The sequence below is a fragment of the Eriocheir sinensis genome, chromosome 10 (assembly GCF_024679095.1).
Source record: "Eriocheir sinensis breed Jianghai 21 chromosome 10, ASM2467909v1, whole genome shotgun sequence".
NCBI classification, from domain to species: Eukaryota; Metazoa; Arthropoda; class Malacostraca; order Decapoda; family Varunidae; genus Eriocheir; species Eriocheir sinensis.
In genome coordinates, this window is record NC_066518.1 from 572,463 (window position 1) to 593,250 (window position 20,788).

At 41.0% G+C, this 20,788-nt stretch overlaps 2 protein-coding genes across 3 annotated transcripts in view; one reads left to right on the forward strand and one right to left on the reverse strand.

Moving 5' to 3' along the window:
• Positions 1-2,771: 2,771 nt before the first annotated feature.
• LOC126996683 (uncharacterized) lies at positions 2,772-10,971 on the forward strand. The gene is made up of 6 exons (XM_050857423.1): positions 2,772-3,237; positions 3,693-3,727; positions 4,510-4,621; positions 5,049-5,121; positions 5,379-5,528; positions 9,205-10,971. Exons 1-6 carry the CDS (start codon positions 3,151-3,153, stop codon positions 9,327-9,329), a joined length of 582 nt encoding a protein of 193 aa, XP_050713380.1. The 5' UTR covers positions 2,772-3,150; the 3' UTR covers positions 9,330-10,971.
• Positions 10,972-16,573: 5,602 nt separating this feature from the next.
• The window catches only part of LOC126996404 (juvenile hormone esterase-like), a 30,024-nt gene continuing 25,809 nt past the window's right edge, over positions 16,574-20,788 (reverse strand). For both annotated transcript variants that reach the window (XM_050856791.1, XM_050856790.1), the window contains exons 9-12: positions 19,431-19,587; positions 19,099-19,237; positions 18,787-18,901; positions 16,574-18,660 (exon numbers count right to left, since the gene is read on the reverse strand). In XM_050856791.1, the coding sequence (XP_050712748.1) occupies positions 18,583-18,660; positions 18,787-18,901; positions 19,099-19,237; positions 19,431-19,587 (489 nt within the window). In that variant the 3' untranslated portion in view covers positions 16,574-18,582. The remainder of the gene's footprint in view (positions 18,661-18,786; positions 18,902-19,098; positions 19,238-19,430; positions 19,588-20,788) is intronic.

Consider the following 20,788-nt stretch of genomic DNA (forward strand, 5'->3'; position numbering starts at 1 on the left):
CATCGTCGTAGTTAATCCCAAAAGCATTACATTTGCGACGATCACTGCCACGAGCTTCATTTCTCGTCTGCAGGAAGAGATAATTAAAGAAAAAATGTTGTTAGCAGAATAAAACGAGAGAAGTGACATGGAGCTAAAACTCATTATACGGAAAGATGGATTAAATAAACATAGGCATTGAAGCTATAGTACTGTACTTCGTATCATTGTCAGCGACATGCCACAGACAAAGCATCTGCGAGACGCAGGAGCTCCCTTCGTTATGACATACAAATGTTAAGTTTGTCGTGAGCAGCTTCTAAATTGTATCATTAGGGGTGGACGTTGTTGTCTGTGGTGACCCTTCTTTGGAATGTCTCTTACTTCACCACTGGACGTCATTGCGTCTGCCCAAACACCGCACTCGTACCGATAGGCGTAATGCAGTTATACGGGTAAAGTTTAACATGAAAATTAACGTAGCTCATTTTTTAGAGACGGAAAAGAAAAATTCCGGGAGAGGTCAATGTCCTACAAGGGACTGATATAGGCTGCTGCTGATGACGACATACACGAAACAGATCACACTCAATGGTGTAATGGAACAAAATCAATCAACCGACAACTGACAGGCTGAGATTCGCGGCTTGCTCAGGCTGCAAAGGTTTTCATCCGCTGTAAGCAGCGGTTACTGTCTACCCTTGACCTTAGAGGAATGAGAAGTGGGGTGTTTCAGGACCCAATCTTGCCCACAGATTCGTCAATATACAGCTCTAAGCTCTCTCGGGGGCAATGACGAGTCCAGTGTGTGATCCAACCCGACCAACTTGGTGAGTGAGTGATACCCCTCATCCCCCGCCATGCACACACACACACACACACACACACACACACAAAGTAAAATTTTGTTACTTGTATGTCCTACACACGCGATCCTGTGGTCGCGAGCTGTATAGTGATAGTCCAATCGTCTCCCACCATTCGTGTTGCGCTGTGTCACTGGTAAGGGTTCCGTTATGTCGGTCTGGCTTTTGTCATGAAAAATGGAAAAAGTATATGATCAAAATGTCTTATTTGCTTAAAATAATATGTACTGATCCAGGTTTTGGGAATATTAATCTCCTTGAAGATTTTATTGCACAAAACACAGAAGACTCCAAAGTATATCACGTAACATTTCATTATCAATTTAACAATGCGAGGGAAGAGTATGGAAAAAAATATTACATGACTACGTCTACCAATACACCACGTAGAATGTGTCGTTAGGAATATAAATGAGCACTTATGAAGTCTTATTCGATCACCGAATAAGACTTCAACCTTTTACATGTTAACGGATAGGTCTATTTCTCTTTCATTTTTTCAGTGACGGTCATGGTTTTCGAATATGTTATATTTCAATGCATTTCTAATAAGATCCCGAGGGCAGATTTATTATTTAGGTTATTGATTTTCTTTATCTGAATTTAAAAAAAAGTAACTAAGAAGAATAAAAGAAAATTAACAAAAAAATATATAAAAAAATAATAGACAAAAAAGGCCCTCGACAAGCTGTTGCAAACTTCTTGATCTTTAAAATGCACTTTGTTTCATGATAATCGGTTCATAAATAAGGACAAAATAGCATTTTTAGTTTGAAAAACTGCTTTTTTTCAGGAGAGCTAAAAAAAGAAAAAGTTTCCAATTTCTTTAATAACTCTATTTCTTTTTGCTATACAACTATGAATTTTGGTATGGAAGTACTTCTGGGCACACCTGATCATATGTAAGTAAATCAATATCATACAGTGTTTCTAACCTAATGAGCCTTTACCGGTACATAAGGCACCTCACCACTGGGGGTTCTCGGAAAAGCAGTTTCATCATCAAGGGGTGTTTTTGTACCAGTGGTGGGCTCCTTCCCTTCACTCAACTGCTAATACAACACTAAAACTCTCCTGGAGCATAGTTGTCATCAGTTGCTTCCCTCTTGCGCTTCTTCGGTGTGGAGATTTGTGCTTTATCTGCATAGCTTTGTCACCTATAACATCTCTTATAAGTGACATTCTCTTCTCTAGAGTACTTGTATCTCCTTCAAGGACTTCAACTGAAGTGCTTGGCAGGAGAATATCATCAGAGGTACTCACATTAGCAGAGCTTGATGTAGAGGGCTGATCTTCAAGGTGTTTTCTCTCAACCCACTCCTTATGAGACTTCTGAAGCCTCACCAGACTTTTCTTTCTCCTTCCCATCCTCGAAAATATAGGTAGAGAGCAGAAAAACACAGTAAATGTCCTTCACAAGCTTGTAAACAAACTCCTTATCAGCTTCTGTGGCTTCCCCTTCCTCTTCACAGGTCACAATCCCGTTCTCTCAAAGGGATAGCTTTGAGAAAACGTATGTAAAGGAGGTGAGACTAAAATAAACTATTTTTTTTGCGTAATTTTCGAGAAAAATTACTGTATTCACGATTTTTAAAGGTATTTGACAGATCTGACAGCTGGGCAGCCTTTTAAACTGACAGTTGGGACCTTTAAACTGTCACGCGGCCTTTAAACATTGCTGGGAATTAAAGGCCGGTCATATTAGCCTCCAATAAGCGAATAAAAATTTTTTTAATTTTTTTTTAATTATTCGGGTAGAAACCCCCCTTAAAGGTAAAGTTGATACCATACACTTAAGCTGCGCCTGGTCTCGGTGCTCAATATCTGTCACACTGGCCCTTGTGCCTGTGACGGAAAGTAACCCATTACCCCTGGACACAAGGCTGGTGGGACACCCAGGTGCTCCTCATAAATTATGTTCACTCAGCATAAGTAAGAACTGAACTGCTCAGTAAGGCGAGTATACTCATAAGTACAAAAGTACGAAAGAGAGGAGGCGATGGAGGAAGGAAGAAAGGAGGAGGAGGAGGAGGAGGAGGAGAGGGAAAAACCAGATTCGTGAGGTAACTAACAGAGGGAGACTTAAGTAAAGCATAATGTGAACTGCCGTGACCACCGCGACTACTACCCGTGTGTGTGTGCGTGTGTGTGTGTGCGCGCGCGCCCCCATGAAGAAGAGACAGAGCTGCAGCCCTTCCTCGAGTCGGTGCGCTGCTGCCTCCATGTTAACAGTGTGCTCTCGCGTGTGTCCTCCTCCAGCCTTCCACGCATCGTCCTCACTCCCTATACTTCCGTTATCAGCGCCATGGAAGGAGCAAAGCGAGGCCTCCTCTTCCTGCACCGGGTCTGCTCAGCCTCCCTCACACGGCAAGACAGACTTGACATTCTTTTTGTGAGTTAGTGATACTGGTGGCGGTGGTGGTGATGGTGGTGATGGTGGTGACTGTGTGTCTCATCGTCAGTAATGTATTGCGTAATAAGTCGTACTGGCAATAGATGAAGTTGGTTGCATTTTTTCTGGGCTGTGAGACATCACAACTTGAATAAAAACAACAACTACAGAATGTATGACGGCAGATACATAGTACGTGTGTTGTACTGACATTGTTCTCTTTAAACCATGACTAGACTGTGCTGATATTGTGCATATAATGTGGCGGTTCCATTATACGATAAATATTTGTATTATTTATTGCATTTTTCACAAATGTTAGAGTGACACTTTTCACTGCGTTCAAATTTTTTTTATAGTATACTCGACTGATTTTTTTGATAATCTATACCAGATAATTATATTTTCCATGTGAGCTATTGCTCAGCATTATATGTTGCTTTTCCCCCTAACAGGGCACTTTCTTCATCCATCTCATACTGACCATAATGTGAGTACCTACTGTTGTCTGCACACTCACGCACGTAACAAACATAACTTTGCAAGTCAACCCAGTGATGTCATGTATAGGGGTCACATTTTCTTTGTTTGAATAAAGCTTTTGCAATTGAAATTAAACAATGTTAGTACCTCATAAGGCTTTTCAAGATCACTACATTGCCTTTGGGCAGAATGAATGTCCAGCACTGCCGATGCATCGATACTGGGACTGCCCGTGACCATAGTGCATCACGGTAGCCCTAACTAGAGCCTGTGCAGTCATGAAGTCTGTGGAATTGTGGACATGTTCAGTCTGGCTCGAAAAGTTACGAAACACTGGAAAATAATATTCTGTAAACTATGAATGTAAGGTAAAAAGGAAAAGATAAATTTCACATGTTGATCTTTCATATAAGTAGAGAGTTAGTTATTACCAAGGTAAAGCAGTCATGTAATAAGGGCGAGCACCTTCCAATAGGGGTGCCGTGGACACCCCCACGTACAGGTAATCCAGGTATGTTACTAAAAACAGTAATGCTCATTAGTGACATATGAAAACACTTTAAATACATTACCAATGTCAAAATATATTGCCGATAATTTCCATCGATTTCCATATATCATTATGGGTTATGAATGCACGACTTAAATTACAAGGAAAAATATTAACTAATTTAGAACATATAGTCTTTAAATAACTAAACAAAAGCTGGTAATTGGGTGCAAATCTAACCAATGATTCACCAGAAACTCTCCCCGCGCCTGACGACTCATAACTGTGCTCTGTGGCAGGAGTAACCTGTGTGGCTGCCTGACCCAGAGCTTCCTCCTCTACAACGGCCTTTTCCTTGGCACCGTCCTTTGGAGCCTCCACCACCGCGAGTACGAGGAGCCACCCTTCTTGGTCAGTGTGTGTGTGTGTGTGTGTGTGTGAGAGAGAGAGAGAGAGAGAGAGAGAGAGAGAGAGAGAGAGAGAGAGAGAGAGAGAGAGAGAGAGAGAGAGAGAGAGAGAGAGAGAGAGAGAGAGAGAGAGAGAGAGAGATAGAGAGAGAGAGAGAGAGAGAGAGAGAGAGAGAGAGAGAGAGAGAGAGAGAGAGAGAGAGAGAGAGAGAGAGAGAGAGAGAGAGAGAGAGAGAGAGAGAGAGAGAGAGAGAGAGAGAGAGAGAGAGAGAGAGAGAGAGAGAGAGAGAGAGAGAGAGAGAGAGAGAATGAGACTGAATACGTTTGGAGGCCCGTTGATATTAACATATCCACATTTCATTAAGATCACATGCCGGCATCTCTCAGGAACCACACGTAGGGTAGGCAGTTAAGGACTTTTCCCTCTACAGGCAATGATCATCAACAGCTTCGCCATCGTGTTCGATATAGTCAACCTGTCCTTGTACTGGCCAGCACTCATGAGTAAGCCCTTTGAAAATGTTCTTCCACTAACACAAGACTTGCCTTTGATCTTTGTTTCAATAGACATATCTAAGATTACGTCTCTATAATAAATCAGCATGTAGTAATTGTTAACGTTAAACAATGTCATTTTCTGGGTATATAGGGAATATGGATACATAATACATAAAAAAAAAAAATCAGCTTAGGCATTTTTCATCCCTTGCACCTTTACAGCCTGTCAGTAATTGATTAAGGACCGACTCCGTCCTCCGCAGCACGTTCCATGCAGTTCGGGAGTTCCATGGCGGTGCTCAACCTGGCGCTGCGGCCCATGTCTGCCTTCTTGCTGTACCGCGTGGTGCAGGACCGCGCCGCCGATCACGGCGGCTGCAGCAGCCTGCCTTCCACCATGAGGGAACTTTTCAGTAAGTGCTCATCGCTTCTACTTATGCTCACATTTGTCTGCCCACAACGACATATTTTTTTATATTTTATATTATGTGTGTGCGTTAATAAACAACCTTCCACCCACAAACATTGCTTTGCGCTAGCGCGCTCTACAATGAACATGTAAGCGATGAAAGCAAGATAAAACTTTCATCTCATAATATACTTTCCTGTAAACACGGTTGTCAATAATAGTTTGGTGAGGTCAAACGCCTGCGATCTTGTCTCGGTCTTCTATGTGGTGTTTTTTATTGCAGCAGGGAAAGCAGCTCAAGGGCAAGAAACAGAAAAATCCAGCTCCTGTAAAGAAAGTAGAATAGGAGGGCAAAAAGAATGGGTCAGTTTCGGAGGGAGAGGTGTATTGATGCTCTCTTGAAAGAAGTCAATTCGTGGTCAGGAGATAATACAGACAATGGAAGGCTGTTCTTGAGTTTACTAGCGGAAAAAATGAAGGCATAAGTATGCTGGTTAACTCTTGCATATGAGAGCTGGATGTTATAGGTATGAGCAACATTGCAGCGGAATTTAAGAGAAGACTGTCAGTAAGAGGAGGAGAGATGAGACGAAGAGCCCTTGATTTCACTCTGTCCAAAAGGGCTGTGCGTGTGGAACCCCCCCACACGAGATGCATACTCCATACGAGGACGGATAAGGCCCTTGTTACCTTTAAATATTGAGTCTGCCTACCGATGGCATTTACCGATATGTGCTTCACGTACGAGACTGGAAAGAGATTTATGCTTAGCCTTTTAAATATTTGTAACAACTACAGTGTTTCATGTTTGAAAGAAATTGACGGAGTAAGGTCAAAAATTTATCAATAATAGTGGTTGGGTGGCTGAATAGTTCTACCCCTGCCCGCTGCAACAAACTGACAATTTAAATTCAGTCTTAGCCGAGTGGCTTAAAACTAGATACATGCTGTCCTGAAGATCACCTATAATTGTGTTGCTAGAAAACACATGCCTAGGATATTACTGTTCAAATGCATTAAATGTCCTTGCTTATGTTACAAGTCTTATAATTTCGATGCCTATCTAGCTACAAAAGCGGAGCGACTAATATCTATTGCTATTCAGTTACCTAGCAAAGAAAATGAAAACTGGTATAATACACTTATGTATCTTGTGGTCACACGGCACACCATTAGGGAGAATTGTGAAAATCATTCTGCCGAGCAAGGGGCGTACACTCGGACACCTTCTTTGTCAGGCCAGACAACGATAAGCTTTCCTGGGAGCGTCTCGCCACGTCTGGCTCCGGGCTGCCGAGGTAGACGAGGCGTTGTTCGCGTTTTACCTTCACCCCACATGGCACTCCTGTCGTTATAATGAATATTACAGAAGCCAAAATAACACGACATACATTTTCATGAGATGCATCTCAAAGAAGCAAAATTTAAATTATCCTTTGATTGATATGTGTATGTGTGTATATAATATATATATATATATATATATATATATATATATATATATATATATATATATATATATATATATATATATATATATATACAGAAAAGGAGACAGTTCAAGGGCGTGATGAAAAAGAAAATAATGAAAAAAATAGCCCGCTACTTACTGCTCCTGAATAGAGTACAGAGGAGTGGCCAAAAAGAGAGGTTAATTTCGGGAGGAGAGGTGTCCTGATACCCTCCTCTTGAAAGAGTTCAAGTTGTAGGCAGGAGGAAATACAGATGAAGGAAGATTGTTCCAGAGTTTACCAGCGTGAGGGATGAAAGAGTGAAGATGCTGGTTAACTCCTGCATAAGGGGTTTGGACAGTATAGGGATGAGCTTGATTAGAAAGTCGTGTGAAGCGAGGCCGCGGGAAAATATCGATAGAAGATAGAAAGAGAGGCAACATCGCGACAGAATTTAAGAGGTAAAAGACTATCAGTAAGAGGAGGAGAGCTGATGAGACGAAGAGCCTTAGACTCCACTCTGTTCAATAGAGTTGTGTGAGTGGAGCCCCCCCACACGTGAGATCCATAATCCATACAAGGGCGGACAAGGCCCCTGTATATGGATAGCAACTGTGCGGGGAAGAACTGGCGGAGACGATACAGAACGCCCAACCTCGGGGAAGCTGATATATATATATATATATATATATATATATATATATATATATATATATATATATATATATATATATATATATATATATATATATATATATATATATTGTCACCTCCTATTAAATCTAGCCCACCTCGGCTGGGTTTGCCTCTCAAACTTTCTGGTAGGTGATATCTGCCACCTCCTACTCGATGACAGCTGTCCTCTTGCTATGACTGGATAAACTCCCTCAAAAAGCGGTCTAAGAGCTCTGCCCACTTGACCTGCCCCATGCCCTGTCGTTCCCCCACTTATTGCGCCCCCGTCCCCCCCCCCCACTCTCTCTCTCTCTCTCTCTCTCTCTCTCTCTCTCTCTCTCTCTCTCTCTCTCTCTCTCACACACACACACACACACACACCGGTAGCTCAATCGGCTAGAGCGCCGCGCCGCAAGGCTTCACGGCTGAACAGGCGGCCGTTCGAGCCCCGCTCAGGCCGGATTCTTTCCGTTGACTAGGAGTGATTATTGTCCCCCCATGAGCATGGAGGATGGGGTGTGTGGTGTTTGAGGTCCTTGCAGTACCCAGAGATCGACTATAATGAGCACTTGCTCACGTCGTGAGGGTACCTGCTGGCGAAAGCGAGTCCAACTCGTGATCAGGACGTGGTGATTTACACACACACACACACACACACACACACACACACACACACACACACACACACACACACACCTCCTCCCTATCATTTTCCAGTTCTTTAAACTCTTCTTACCTCTACTCCTCTTCGTTTACACAGTGCTCCTCCCTCCCTCACCTATTCACCACCACCCTCTCCTTCCACCTATTCTCTCTCTCTCTCTCTCTCTCTCTCTCTCTCTCTCTCTCTCTCTCTCTCTCTCTCTCTCTCTCTCTCTCTCTCTCTCTCTCTCTCTCTCTCTCTCTCTTACTTACTTCTTTCCTCTTCTTTCTTACTTTTCCTTTCTCTCGATTCCTTCACAAGTCATGAGAGACCCATGTACTTATGTTTGGTTGCGCAAACATCCCATGTTAACTCTGTTAACATGGGGAAAATACCATTACACTTGTAGTACATTTTGTGCCATTACAAAGGTGCCGACAGACCGACTATCGGGTGACGTCAGCATAGCCGACCAAGTCAGTCTGTCGACGAGGAATGGCGTACGTGTGTCTGTTCCGTCTATCTATATACTCATATATATATATATATATATATATATATATATATATATATATATATATATATATATATATATATATATATATATATATATATATATATATATATATATATATATATATATATATATATATATATATATATATATATATATATATATATATATATATATATATATATATATATATATATATATATATATATATATATATATATATATATATATATATATATATATATATATATATATATATATATATATATATATATATATATATATATATATATATATATATATATATATATATATATATATATATATATATATATATATATATAAACATCAACTATAACAAGCTTCAAATTTCCTTATGTGATTCCCGTCACCGCAGGTCCAGCGCCCTACGAAGACATGGACCAGGAGGGCGCCCAGTCTGTCATCCCCGGCCAGTCCGTCATCCCCAAGACCCAGACTCCCAAACAATCCAAATCCTCCAAGGATCCAATATTCGCATAAACAGTTTAATCATGGCACTTACCTGCGCTTCGGCCGCGCGCGCACACACACACACAAAAGAGTCAGTGTCATAACCCTATCCTACCCTCAAATTCTTCAAACATAATAATGGTCACAAGAAACATAAGACGGTGCGCTTTCAGCACTTTCAAGGCCAAGTGGTGTAATCATTCTGTCGTCACTTTAAAGTGTAGAAGCTCGGTCGGCGATTGGTTGTTTTGGTTGATAGAACAGCAGCAGCCCGCATGACGGAGTAAAGTTTAAAAGGACAACGAATATTTATCTACACACACACACACACACACACACACACACACACACACACGTCCTCGTCGATATACCGACTTGATCGGCGTCAGCCGATAGTTGGTCAGTCTGCACCTTCTTTATGTGCCGTCACCCAACAAAGGCCCATCCATGGTCCCTCCGCGGAAGGAAAAAAATTCTAAACAACAACAACAATAGTAACAAAACACCCCCCAATTACCCCCCCCCCCACACACACACACACTGCAGCAATCGTAATGAAAATAACATTGACAGGTCGATTAAACTCATTGTCTACAGTAGAAAACTCACGTAATTTTGACTCCTCTGAGTCGGCCGTCAAACATGAATCAATTTACGCTGGGCTACTTCCTCCGGTCGTGCGGGAAGGAAGGTGGACAATCGGAATGAGGGTGTGTGGGCGGGACGGCGTGGGGTGTGAGGCGGCGGAATCTTAAAGATTATTCTTGCTTCGTTTTATAAATTTCTTGGGTTCGCGGCGAATTCTGTCCAACTTTAGTTTGTCAGCCTCACTCTGGGTTGATATAAATTTACTGCATACGCGTTAGTAAGAGATAAGCTATTTTTAATTTCGTTATTCCACCATTTGGGATCCTTCTTAATAGTTGAACATCTGTTACGATAGGGTACGCATATGCTTATGGTGTTGTTCAATATTGTGGTGAAGGCCTCTCACGATCTATCGATATCTGTTTCCGTCAAAATTACAGTCCATTCAGATTTATTTAAAACTGATCGGAGTATTACGAAATTCGCTGTCTCATAATCGGGAACCTTTTCTTTACTAGCAGTCAATTTAGTTTCTTTCATCTTGATGCTGAATGTGATTATTCGGTGATCGCTAGAACTAAATGTTGGACCAACATTTAGTTCGTTAACTAGATCAGCTGTCGTTGAAAAGATAAGCTCAAGTATGTTATTTTCCCGAGTCAGTTCTTGAACGTGTTGATGTAAATCACTTTCTAATAACTTTGAATACAGGTCGAGCCTTGTATGAAAGTTCAACGGTTCGCCCCATCTTTTCACTGAGTTAAAGTACCCAACAATTATTGCCTCGCAACCTGAGTGACCTCCCATAAACTGCCCACCTGCACTACCACCGTCAACTGTCACCTGAATCCTGCCTGAACCCAGCGTCTGACCTGAGGATTTACACGTGACCTGACCACACCGTCATCTGAAGAGACCGCACCTTCCCCTTCCCCCTCTCGGCACCACCGCACTGCACTCCACCCACCCCCCTACCTCCCCCACCCTAACCTTCCCACACATATCAGACCCCAAATCTCCATTAGCGAAATTAAAATGTGTCTATAATATGTAAATTTTCAGCCTGACGGCTGATATAACTAAATAAAACGATTATTATCATTTTTATTATTATTACACACACACACACACACACACACACACACACACACACACCTTTGGTCATGAATACTTGCAGAGCAGCGCGCGCGCGCGCGAGAGAGAGAGAGAGAGAGAGAGAGAGAGAGAGAGAGAGAGAGAGAGATTTACATAGAAAATCAGACCACACAGACCCCATGGTCCAGACTTGGTGGTCTGTCCTTAAACCTAAGTGATTTTACATTAATCAGAAGACTCCAAAACGTTGCATTTCTACTCTAGTTGATATTAAGTTGAAGGAAGTGACGGTCGAGCTTATTTTTGAAGGAGTCAATCGTGTTACACTGGACCACTGACGGTGGGAGCTTATTCCATTCTCGCACAACAACGTTGGTGAAGAAAAATTTGGTGCAGTCTGAATTTACTTGTCTACATCTGAGTTTTACGCCATTGTTCCTCGTGCGCAAAGTGTCATCGATCATAAACAATGTTGATCTGTCTACATTCGTGAAACCATTAAGTATTTTAAAACATTCGATCAGTTTTCCTCGGAGGCGACGTTTCTCAAGAGAGAACATGTTAAGGGTAGAAAGCCTTTCTTCGTAGGATTTGTTGCGCAAGGAAGGGATAATTTTCGTTGCCCGACGCTGAACACGTTCTAATTTAGCAATATCCTTTGCATGGTGGGGAGACCAAAACTGTACCGCATATTCCAAGTGGGGTCTGACTAAACTGTTGTAGAGCGGGAGTATTACATCTTTATTCTTAAATAAAAAGTTTCTTTTAATGAAGCCCAACATTCTGTTCGCTTTATTTGCTGCATCGATGCATTGCTGTGAGAATTTGAGGTTTGACGCGATTTTGACCCCCAAGTCCTTGACGCATTGAACGCTTTTGAGTTTAACGCCGCGCATTTCGTAATCAAACTTCTTATTCCTCGTTCCAACTTGAAGGACCTGGCACTTGTCTACGTTAAAGGGCATCTCCCATCTATCCGACCAAGCTGAAATTTTGTGCAAATCCTCTTGGAGGATTTGCCTGTCTTCGTCAGTGAGAACCGAGTTACCAATCTTTGTGTCGTCTGCAAATTTACTAATGCGGTTATTGAGAGAGAGAGAGAGAGAGAGAGAGAGAGAGAGAGAGAGAGAGAGAGAGAGAGAGAGAGAGAGAGAGAGAGAGAGAGAGAGAGAGAGAGAGAGAGAGAGAGAGAGAGAGAGAGAGAGAGAGAGAGAGAGAGAGAGAGAGAGAGAGAGAGAGAGAGAGAGAGCCGAAGGAAAGTTGAAGTTTTTGGCTTGGTGCCAGAAGTCTCAGAAAGAATTAGAAAAAAGCAAAGTTGTGGCATTTTCTACTGATGAAAGTGTTTTTTGGTGAGTCGAAGAATAGATTTGGCACGACTCTGGGCGGAAATGTAAAGATCATGATTAGCAGGAGTGCGAAGGCCTTGGTACCTTTGGTGAGCTGCCTCTCTATCTTTGATATCACGAGAACAAGCGTGATTGAACCAAGGCATTTTAGCATGAGAAGCAGAGAGAGTACGTGGAATATGTGCCTCCATTCCAGAGACTATCACCTCGGTGATGCGCTGGGTGCAAAAAAAGGGGTCTCATTCCTGGAAGCAGTTATCATTCCACGGGAAGTCGGAAAAGTACATCCTCAGGTCGTCCCACAGAGCTGAAGCAAAATGCCAGAAGCATCGCCTCTTCGATGGGTCCAGAGGCTGTACAGGAGCGATAGGACAGAATACAGAAATAAGGTTGTGATCGGAAGACCCAAACGGAGAGAACAGTTTAACAGAATAAGCTGAAGTATTAGAGGTTAGGAAGAGGTCTAGTATGTTGGGCGTGTCTCCAAGGCGGTGCTGAAGCAACTGCTCTAGATCTAGATGTCTGTTTTCCCATTTGAATTAAACATAATTTCCTTGTGGTTACTGTTCACTGATTCCCCTCCGATTTCAACCTAGCTAAATGTGTTATCACTGTTATGTAGCACTAATGCTAAAATATCCTCTCGGTTCAATAACGAGTTGATTAAAAAAAATTCTTGCACTATTCCAATGAGACGCTCTGATTGCAGGTCGCTCACAAGATTATCCCAGTCAATATTACTGCAATTAATATCCCAATGCACGCTATATAGTATGTAAACATCTAATCTGGCCCAAGAAGAGGACATGTATATCTTCGTTAAGGCGCGTGCTGTTATATCGTTGCTCAACAGGAATGCATTGAATGGGTGTTGTTACTGTAGAGAGGTCTTCGGATGTATTTCCTAACTATTGGCTTAAAGCAAAGCCTATTAAATGCTGAGGGTGATGTTGCAACAGTCTTCCTTTCAAAAGGAGAGAGCCTCTTTAAAACTCGCACTACGTACGTATAATCTACCTCTCTGCTTTCGACTTCACGGATAGTTTTTGCATTCAATTCCAGAACACAAGGAAATAGAGACTTTTCAAAAACCAATTCGACCTATACACAGCTGTTTGTGATAGTGAGTTATTCATCAGCTTCTCTCCTAATCCATATATCGAACCTCCATTGACAGATTTCAATTGTAGTTACATCAACCACTTACGATTAATATGTTCCACTCATCCACTCACCAATTTATCAACAAATTTTTACTTAGCTTCTTCCGGAACCTGAATTTATGCAATTTTGTACTTATTGCTACGTGTCGTGGCACCTTTTTCAGCATAACTACTTAATATCATTCTTCCAAAACTTCCCTCAGATCATTTTGTAGTCTACGTTTTTCCAACGAATGTGAATTACCGAAGTTACTTTAGTTTTTCATTGTACTATATGCTTTAAAGTTCTTTCTCTCTACTGACTCGAGGGAATCTTTATCCTTTCAACAATGCGGGCATTAAATTTGAACGTGTAGGACATTTTCCCCTCTGGATTTTTTCCTCCCCGGACATTTTCCCCCCTTTTATACAACAAGTTACTCAGCTGCCCCAGTGCTATTTTAAGTTTTGGGATTGTAGTTCATATAGAGGGAGACAGAGTTTCGTAACTCAGTTCATTTGGTTTCACAGCTCAGCTCGTTCAGTTTCATAACTCACGTAACAACTTCAAGGAACATCTCTTTGATATATGCATAGCTCGACGAGATTGAAGGAATACTGTACCATAAACTTTGAGGGCTGTTGGGCACTGTATAAGACAGTATTCCATTTTTTCATATTGATGCATATATGGTTTTATCAGATTTTTATATATCCAGTATTCGACCCAACACATATAGTCAATGAACCACACCAGATAATGGTAACACCTGAGTAGGCAAAATTTCACCATGTTTTCTTGAAAGGCACACACCCATAAATGAAAAAAAAAAAAAAAAAAAAAAAATAAGCCAAGCCTTAAACGGTAGCTTAATGGTAGTAATCAACTCTTACAGATGGAGGACCGCGCCCGATCAATGACCCCAAATTATGGGGTAAGGGAAATATAAATTGCGATGTCTTTTGAACTAATTACCTTTTTGCTACAAAGTACCACTCAAAATGTTGGAAACCTTATATTCTACATAACTGTATCTCTTATATGCCAATATGCTAATTAAGTTAATCACCAGAGGTCAAAAGGTTACAGAACTTGACCCCTGCTCAAAATCTGACCACCCGTCCAATAAAACGCCAGTTACCCTACCAACTTTTTTTTTTTTTTACGTCGCGGCCTATTGCGCCGATAGGCTTCTTCCCGGTGTGGCCTGATGGTCGGCCCAAGGCTTCTTCCCGGTGGGGCCTGATGGTCGGCCCAGCCCGTTCTGGCGCAGGCGAGTGTTTATAGTGGCGCCATCTTGTGTTGGCTCATGCTGCCCCCCGGAACTCATCTTTGAGCCTCTCTTTGGAGAGGTTATCTAGAGCCCAGGTTGATGGGTGGTCTTCAGGCCAGCATGTGGGTAGTCTTAGGCCACTCGGCGGTGACTGAAAAACCTCAGCTGTGCGGCGGCCAGGATTCGAACCCGCGTCCCTCCTGGAGCTCCTGAACGCGGGGCCGTCACGCTAACCATTCAGCCACCGCCTCGCCAATGGGAAGTTCTCAGCCAGGAAATTTCATATTTCTTCTCTAACTAAATCAGCTTCCCCGAGGTTGGGCGTTCTGTATCGTCTCCCCCAGTTTTTTTCCCTCTCACAGATTCTATCCATATACAGGGGCCTTGTCTGCCCTCGTATGGAGTATGCATCTCACGTGTGGGGAGGTTCCACTCACACAGCTCTCTTGGACAGAGTAGAGTCAAAGGCTCTTCGTTTTATCACCTCCCCTCCTCCTACTGACAGTCTTCTACCTCTTAAATTTCGCCGCCATGTTTCACCTCTTTCTATCTTCTATAGATATTTTCACGGTGACTGCTCTTTTGAACTTGCTAACTGGATGCCTCCCCCCCTCCCGCGGCCCCGCTGCACACGACTTTCTACTCTAGCTCATCCCTATACTGTCCAAACCCCTTATGCAAGAGTTAACCAGCATCTTCATTCTTTCATCCCTTACACTGGCAAACTCTGGAACAGCCTTCCTTCATCTCTATTTCCTCCTGCCTGCGACTTGAACTCTTTCAAGGGGAGTGTATTAAGACGCATATCCACCGGAATTGACCTCTCTTTTGGCCACTTTTCACTTTTATCTTCGTAGTAACAGCGATTAGCAGGCTTTGTTTTACATCTATTTTGTTGCCCTCGAGCTGATTCCTTAGCTTTAAAAAAAAAAAAAAAAAATATATATATATATATATATATATATATATATATATATATATATATATATATATATATATATATATATATATATATATATATATATATATATATATATATATATATATATATAGGAATCGTGCAAACAGTTAAGACATATGTACAGAAGCGTTAGCAACAGGAACGCAAAAGTTAAGCTTAACTTAAATCACTTGCATATATATATATATATATATATATATATATATATATATATATATATATATATATATATATATATATATATATATATATATATATATATATATATATATATATATATACCAGAAAAAAACACCTACGCGAACTACTGGAGATATGCACAAAAGAAGCGCCCTTCACCTGCCCGCGTGATGAATTGTACTGTCAAGTAGACGGGGTGGCCTTGGGCAGCTCGCTAGGAGTACTCTTCATCAATTTCTTCATGGGGGGCATCGAGTCAACGACCATCAAGAAACATCGCCCCTCCATCTACACCAGATACGTCGACGATATTTTTGTCAGCATCAAGAACCAAGACGAACTCAAAACTCTCAAACAACAGCTGTAAGAAGCTTCCGGACTCAACTTCATTTACGAAGAATCAAGAGAGGAAGAGGTCTAGTATGTTGGGCTTGTCTCCAAGACGGTCGGGAATACGTGTAGGGCGCTGAACCAACTGCTCAAGATCATTGAGGAGAGCAAAGTTGTAGGCTTGTTCACCAGGATGGTCAGTAAAAGAGGATGAAAGCCAAAGCTTGTGACAAACATTGAAATCTCTTAGGATCGAGATTTCAGCGAAGGGAGAGTGGGTCAAGATGTGTTCTACTTTAGAGTTCAAGTAATCAAAGAATTTTACAAAGTCGAGTTAGGTGAGAGAAGTACAGCACAAATGTATTTAGTTTTTTTTTTTTTTTTACAGCAGAGGAAGTTATAATAATAAGAGTTAATAAGAGTTAGAGGAGTGGCCGAAAGATAGGTCAATTTCGGGAGGAGAGGTGTCCTGATACCCTCCTCTTGAAAGAGTTCAAGTCGTAGGCAGGAGGAAATACAGATGAAGGAAGATTGTTCCAGAGTTTATCAGCGTGAGGGATGAAAGAGTGAAGATGCTGGTTAACTCTTTGGTAAGGGATTTGGACAGTGTAGGGAAGAGCTTCAGTAGAAAGTCGTGTGTGGCGAGGCCGCGGGAGGGGGGGAGGCATGCAGTTAGCAAGTTCAGAAGAGCAGTCAGCATGAAAATATCGATAGAAGATAGAGAGGCAACATGGTGGCGAAATTTAAGAGGTAGAAGACTATCAGTAAGAGGAGGAGAGCTGATGAGACGAAGAGCCTTAGACTCCATTCTGCCCAAGAGAGCTGTGTGAGTGGAGCCCCCCCCCTACACGTGAAAAATTCAGAAAAGTCAAGGTCGTGGGCACAAGAGCAAGTGATGTCGTTGCGCACGTAGGCGCAACAATCAGCTATGTATTGAAACTTAAGATCGAGATAGTAGGCGGGAACAGAGTCTGAGAGTAGAGACTGCTGTCAGTAGCCGCTGATACCTGTGTTTCGGTGCAGAAGAGAAAGTGAGGTTTAGAGGAGGAGGGATGGTGCTCCACAGAATGGAAATTGGAACGAAGACCGCGAATGTTGCAGGAATTGATAAGAAAGAGGTCTGAGGAGTTATCAAGACACCTCTCAAGTCGGCAGCCAAAAGGGGAGTCCTCCCTAGGGGAATTTGTGGTCCCCCCCACAGGCGGGGACTTCGAGGCATTGTTAAAGTACGTCATTTTGAATTTGTAAAATTTTGGGAAATGGTGTGTATGTATGTTGTGTGAATGTAGTGTGGTGTGGAAAGAGAGAGGATCTGTGTTTAGAGAGGATGCTGAACCTACTGTCTGGTGTTGATGAGACTAGAGAAACGGAAAGTGAGGACATGGGAAGGTCTTTGGAGGGCTTCAGCACCCTCCTCGCTTCCCATATATACCTCACCGAGAGTGGCTTACGCACGTCTCGGTAGCTGTCTTCCTTCCTACTTCCTTGAAATGTTAAAAGTAGTTATTTATAATAGTTTATTTTGCCAGCAAATTAAGTCTTGATCATAAATGAAATAAGCCACCATACTGACACACCAACATGATAGAGTCTTGTATGGGACTGTAAACTTATAGAGGTCTATACGTTGAAAACATGGCAGCCAGGAACAAGCTACGGAGAGCTGAAGCAAGTAAAATGCTGCGTCATATAATAAAGTACTGTAAAGAGAGCACGGGCCAGTGAACAGGAGACGGATTTAGTGGGCACGCGCTCACCTCATAACTTATTGATTTAATATATTTTAATACAGTAAATATAATATAATATATCATAATAAAATACTGTATAATGTAATGTACTATGACATAACAAAAACAATGATCGTGATGAAATTAAAAAAATAATAAATTTAGTAAAATAATAATAATAATAATAATAATAATAATAATAATAATAATAATAATAATAATAATAATAATAATAATTATAATTATAATAATAATAATAATAATAATAATAATAATAATAATAATAATAATAATAATAATAATAATAATAATAATAATAATAATAACAATAATTTTTAATAATATTTATTATATTATCATCACCATCATCGGCATCATCACCATCACCATATTATTATTATTATTATTATTATTATTATTATTATTATTATTATTATTATTGTTATTATTATTTTCATCATCATGATCATCATCATCAATATAAGTATGTATGTTGACTAATATTAAAATATTAGTATTCTAAACTAATACTGAAATAAGCTAAATAACTTTCTCCTATGAATCCATCAACTTCTATTATATAACAATAACAGTGTTATATAATAATGCTCGAGCATTATTCACGTGCCCAGTATTCTTAGCATTTGGCGCGTCTTTCCAGTTTCCTCAAGAGTTCATCGTGCTCTGGCAGCACTGTCCTGTAAAAGTCACGTACCTGTAAAAAATAAATAAATAAATAAATAAATAAATAAATATTACCATGTTATGATCATGAGAAAGACAAGTTATGATTTTTTTGATACTTTCAGTGCCAGAGGATGATGCAGGTGTGCCAGCCTACCTTGCCGTAAGGGTCTGCCTCCATGGTTGGGGATGGGGTCAAGTTCAGACTCTTTATGGCGTTTCTCTGTACAGGCTCCCACGTGAATCCCAGAGAAGCGTCCGGTGTTGGGTTCCTGCAATAAAATGAGAAGTTTTTTATGATACAGCAGCACAATTTATTAACAATTCCCATTAAAGTGGTAAGCTTTTGCAGTTCATTTCCTTTGGAATAATGCTTTCAGAGCATGAAAATCTTTGCAAATGCAAATCACCATATATGGTCTCTTGAGCTATGACTCATAATTATTTACTTTGTCTCTGAGACGCTTACCCAGTAGCTGCAAAGTTGACCCAAAGTTTCGTCATGATGTCTCGGACGGCAAGATCCTCAGGGCTTGACAGAGGCTCGGCGCCTTCCAGCAAAGCGTCAGCAGGGAACAGGTAGATGAGGTCATCCAAGTGAGTCACCCCTGTAATTACAAGTAAAAAAATTCTCACTAACAACCTTATATACATTAATATACTTTTATTCGTATTATGAATGGATATAATTGTCCAACAGGTTGACATAAATTACTGGAACTACATAAAGTGTCTCATAATGGTCTTTATTATATACGCTTGCTTTATAAAACTAGATAATTATTTTATTACTGCACTTACACTCCTTCCCGATTGTGACATTATACCTGTCACTTGCAGAATGTTCACCGCGGTAATTAAACTTGAAAGTGAAGGTGTTGTTACGTGGCTCCCGACATGCGGCGTGCGACAGGACCATCAGGTCGCTTGGCACCGCGAAGGTGTAATCGGTCATGAACTGCGGAGAAGAAATATGAAGAGTCATAGCGATTCTGTCTCCACTTCCTCTGTCTTCAGTTTGTTGCCATGAAGTGAAAGGTACGTGTTGATAAATAAACAAATAATATTTTTGATTTTGAGGAGAAAAGAAACTTACAAAGTTAACCATAATGATGATAAACATTTTGTAGCATCGTGCAATGGACCATATTGGCTATATAGGCAGCAGCACATGTGGCCACTCAACTCCAAGCTGTCCTTTCCATAGAGTTCAAGTTATAGACTAGAGTGCGTCTGAGGCTGTCTCCGGGATACACGGCCATGGTGCCGCCATCGCTCCAAGCCGATGATTGCACACACTTCACTCCTACCCGATATCAGTTTTCTCCATGTCAAATAGTAGAGTCAGGAAATCGGGTAGGAGTAAAGTGTTTGCAGTCGTTGGCTTATAGCGGTGGCGGTACCAAGGCCCTGTATCCTGTAGGCAGCCTCAGACACACTCTAGTACAGAACCTAAATTCTATGGAAAGTATTGCTTTGACAGTTCACCGACTGGCCACGTGTGGCGCTGCCTGTATAGCCAATACGGTCCATTCATTTTTTTTTTTTTATCTACATCGATTCACAGCAAACTGATTCAGTAAGCATTACCTGTACAGTCTTTGTCTCCTTGAGGGGCCTCAGTGGCAAGCTTGCCATTCCATTCGAAAATGTGATAACTTTCAATAGGATCTACTTAAAACATTGATTTCCGTAAATATGGATATTACCCTTGATTCTTTTGTGAGCAATATATTTGAGGTTGAAATTCACAAAACGTTATTTCTTCTACCTATGAATAGTAACGTTTCAAAAGGTTCAATTTTTTAATCAATTCTCCATTTACCATTAATGATCTTATCCCATGCTCTCAATATCTTATTTGCTGCAAAGGTGATAAGTACATCGGTCACTGTAATTTAAAAGAAAACCATTTTCTCAATACGACCAAAAGTGGTACAAGTTAGACGATTCATAGCAGACGCTCCAGCCACATTTTATTAGTAAAGCTGTCATTAAACACTATCCTCCATTCTACTCTATGACCCTCTTCACTTCTTAAATTTGTACACTCCTTTTACTTAATCAGTTCATCTTACTAATGTGACAGGAGCTGAAATATCTACAGCTTGATTATCTATGGTACACTTTGAAGGAGTCTGTCTCCCATTTTCTTTATG

Bases quoted from the DNA above. Each gene is read 5' to 3' on its own strand.
- LOC126996683 (XM_050857423.1), top strand. From the start codon at position 3,151: ATGGAAGGAGCAAAGCGAGGCCTCCTCTTCCTGCACCGGGTCTGCTCA. The intron at 3,238-3,692 runs GTGAGTTAGTGA...TCCCCCTAACAG, and splicing joins ACAGACTTGACATTCTTTTT to GGCACTTTCTTCATCCATCT. The intron at 4,622-5,048 runs GTCAGTGTGTGT...TTCCCTCTACAG, and splicing joins ACGAGGAGCCACCCTTCTTG to GCAATGATCATCAACAGCTT.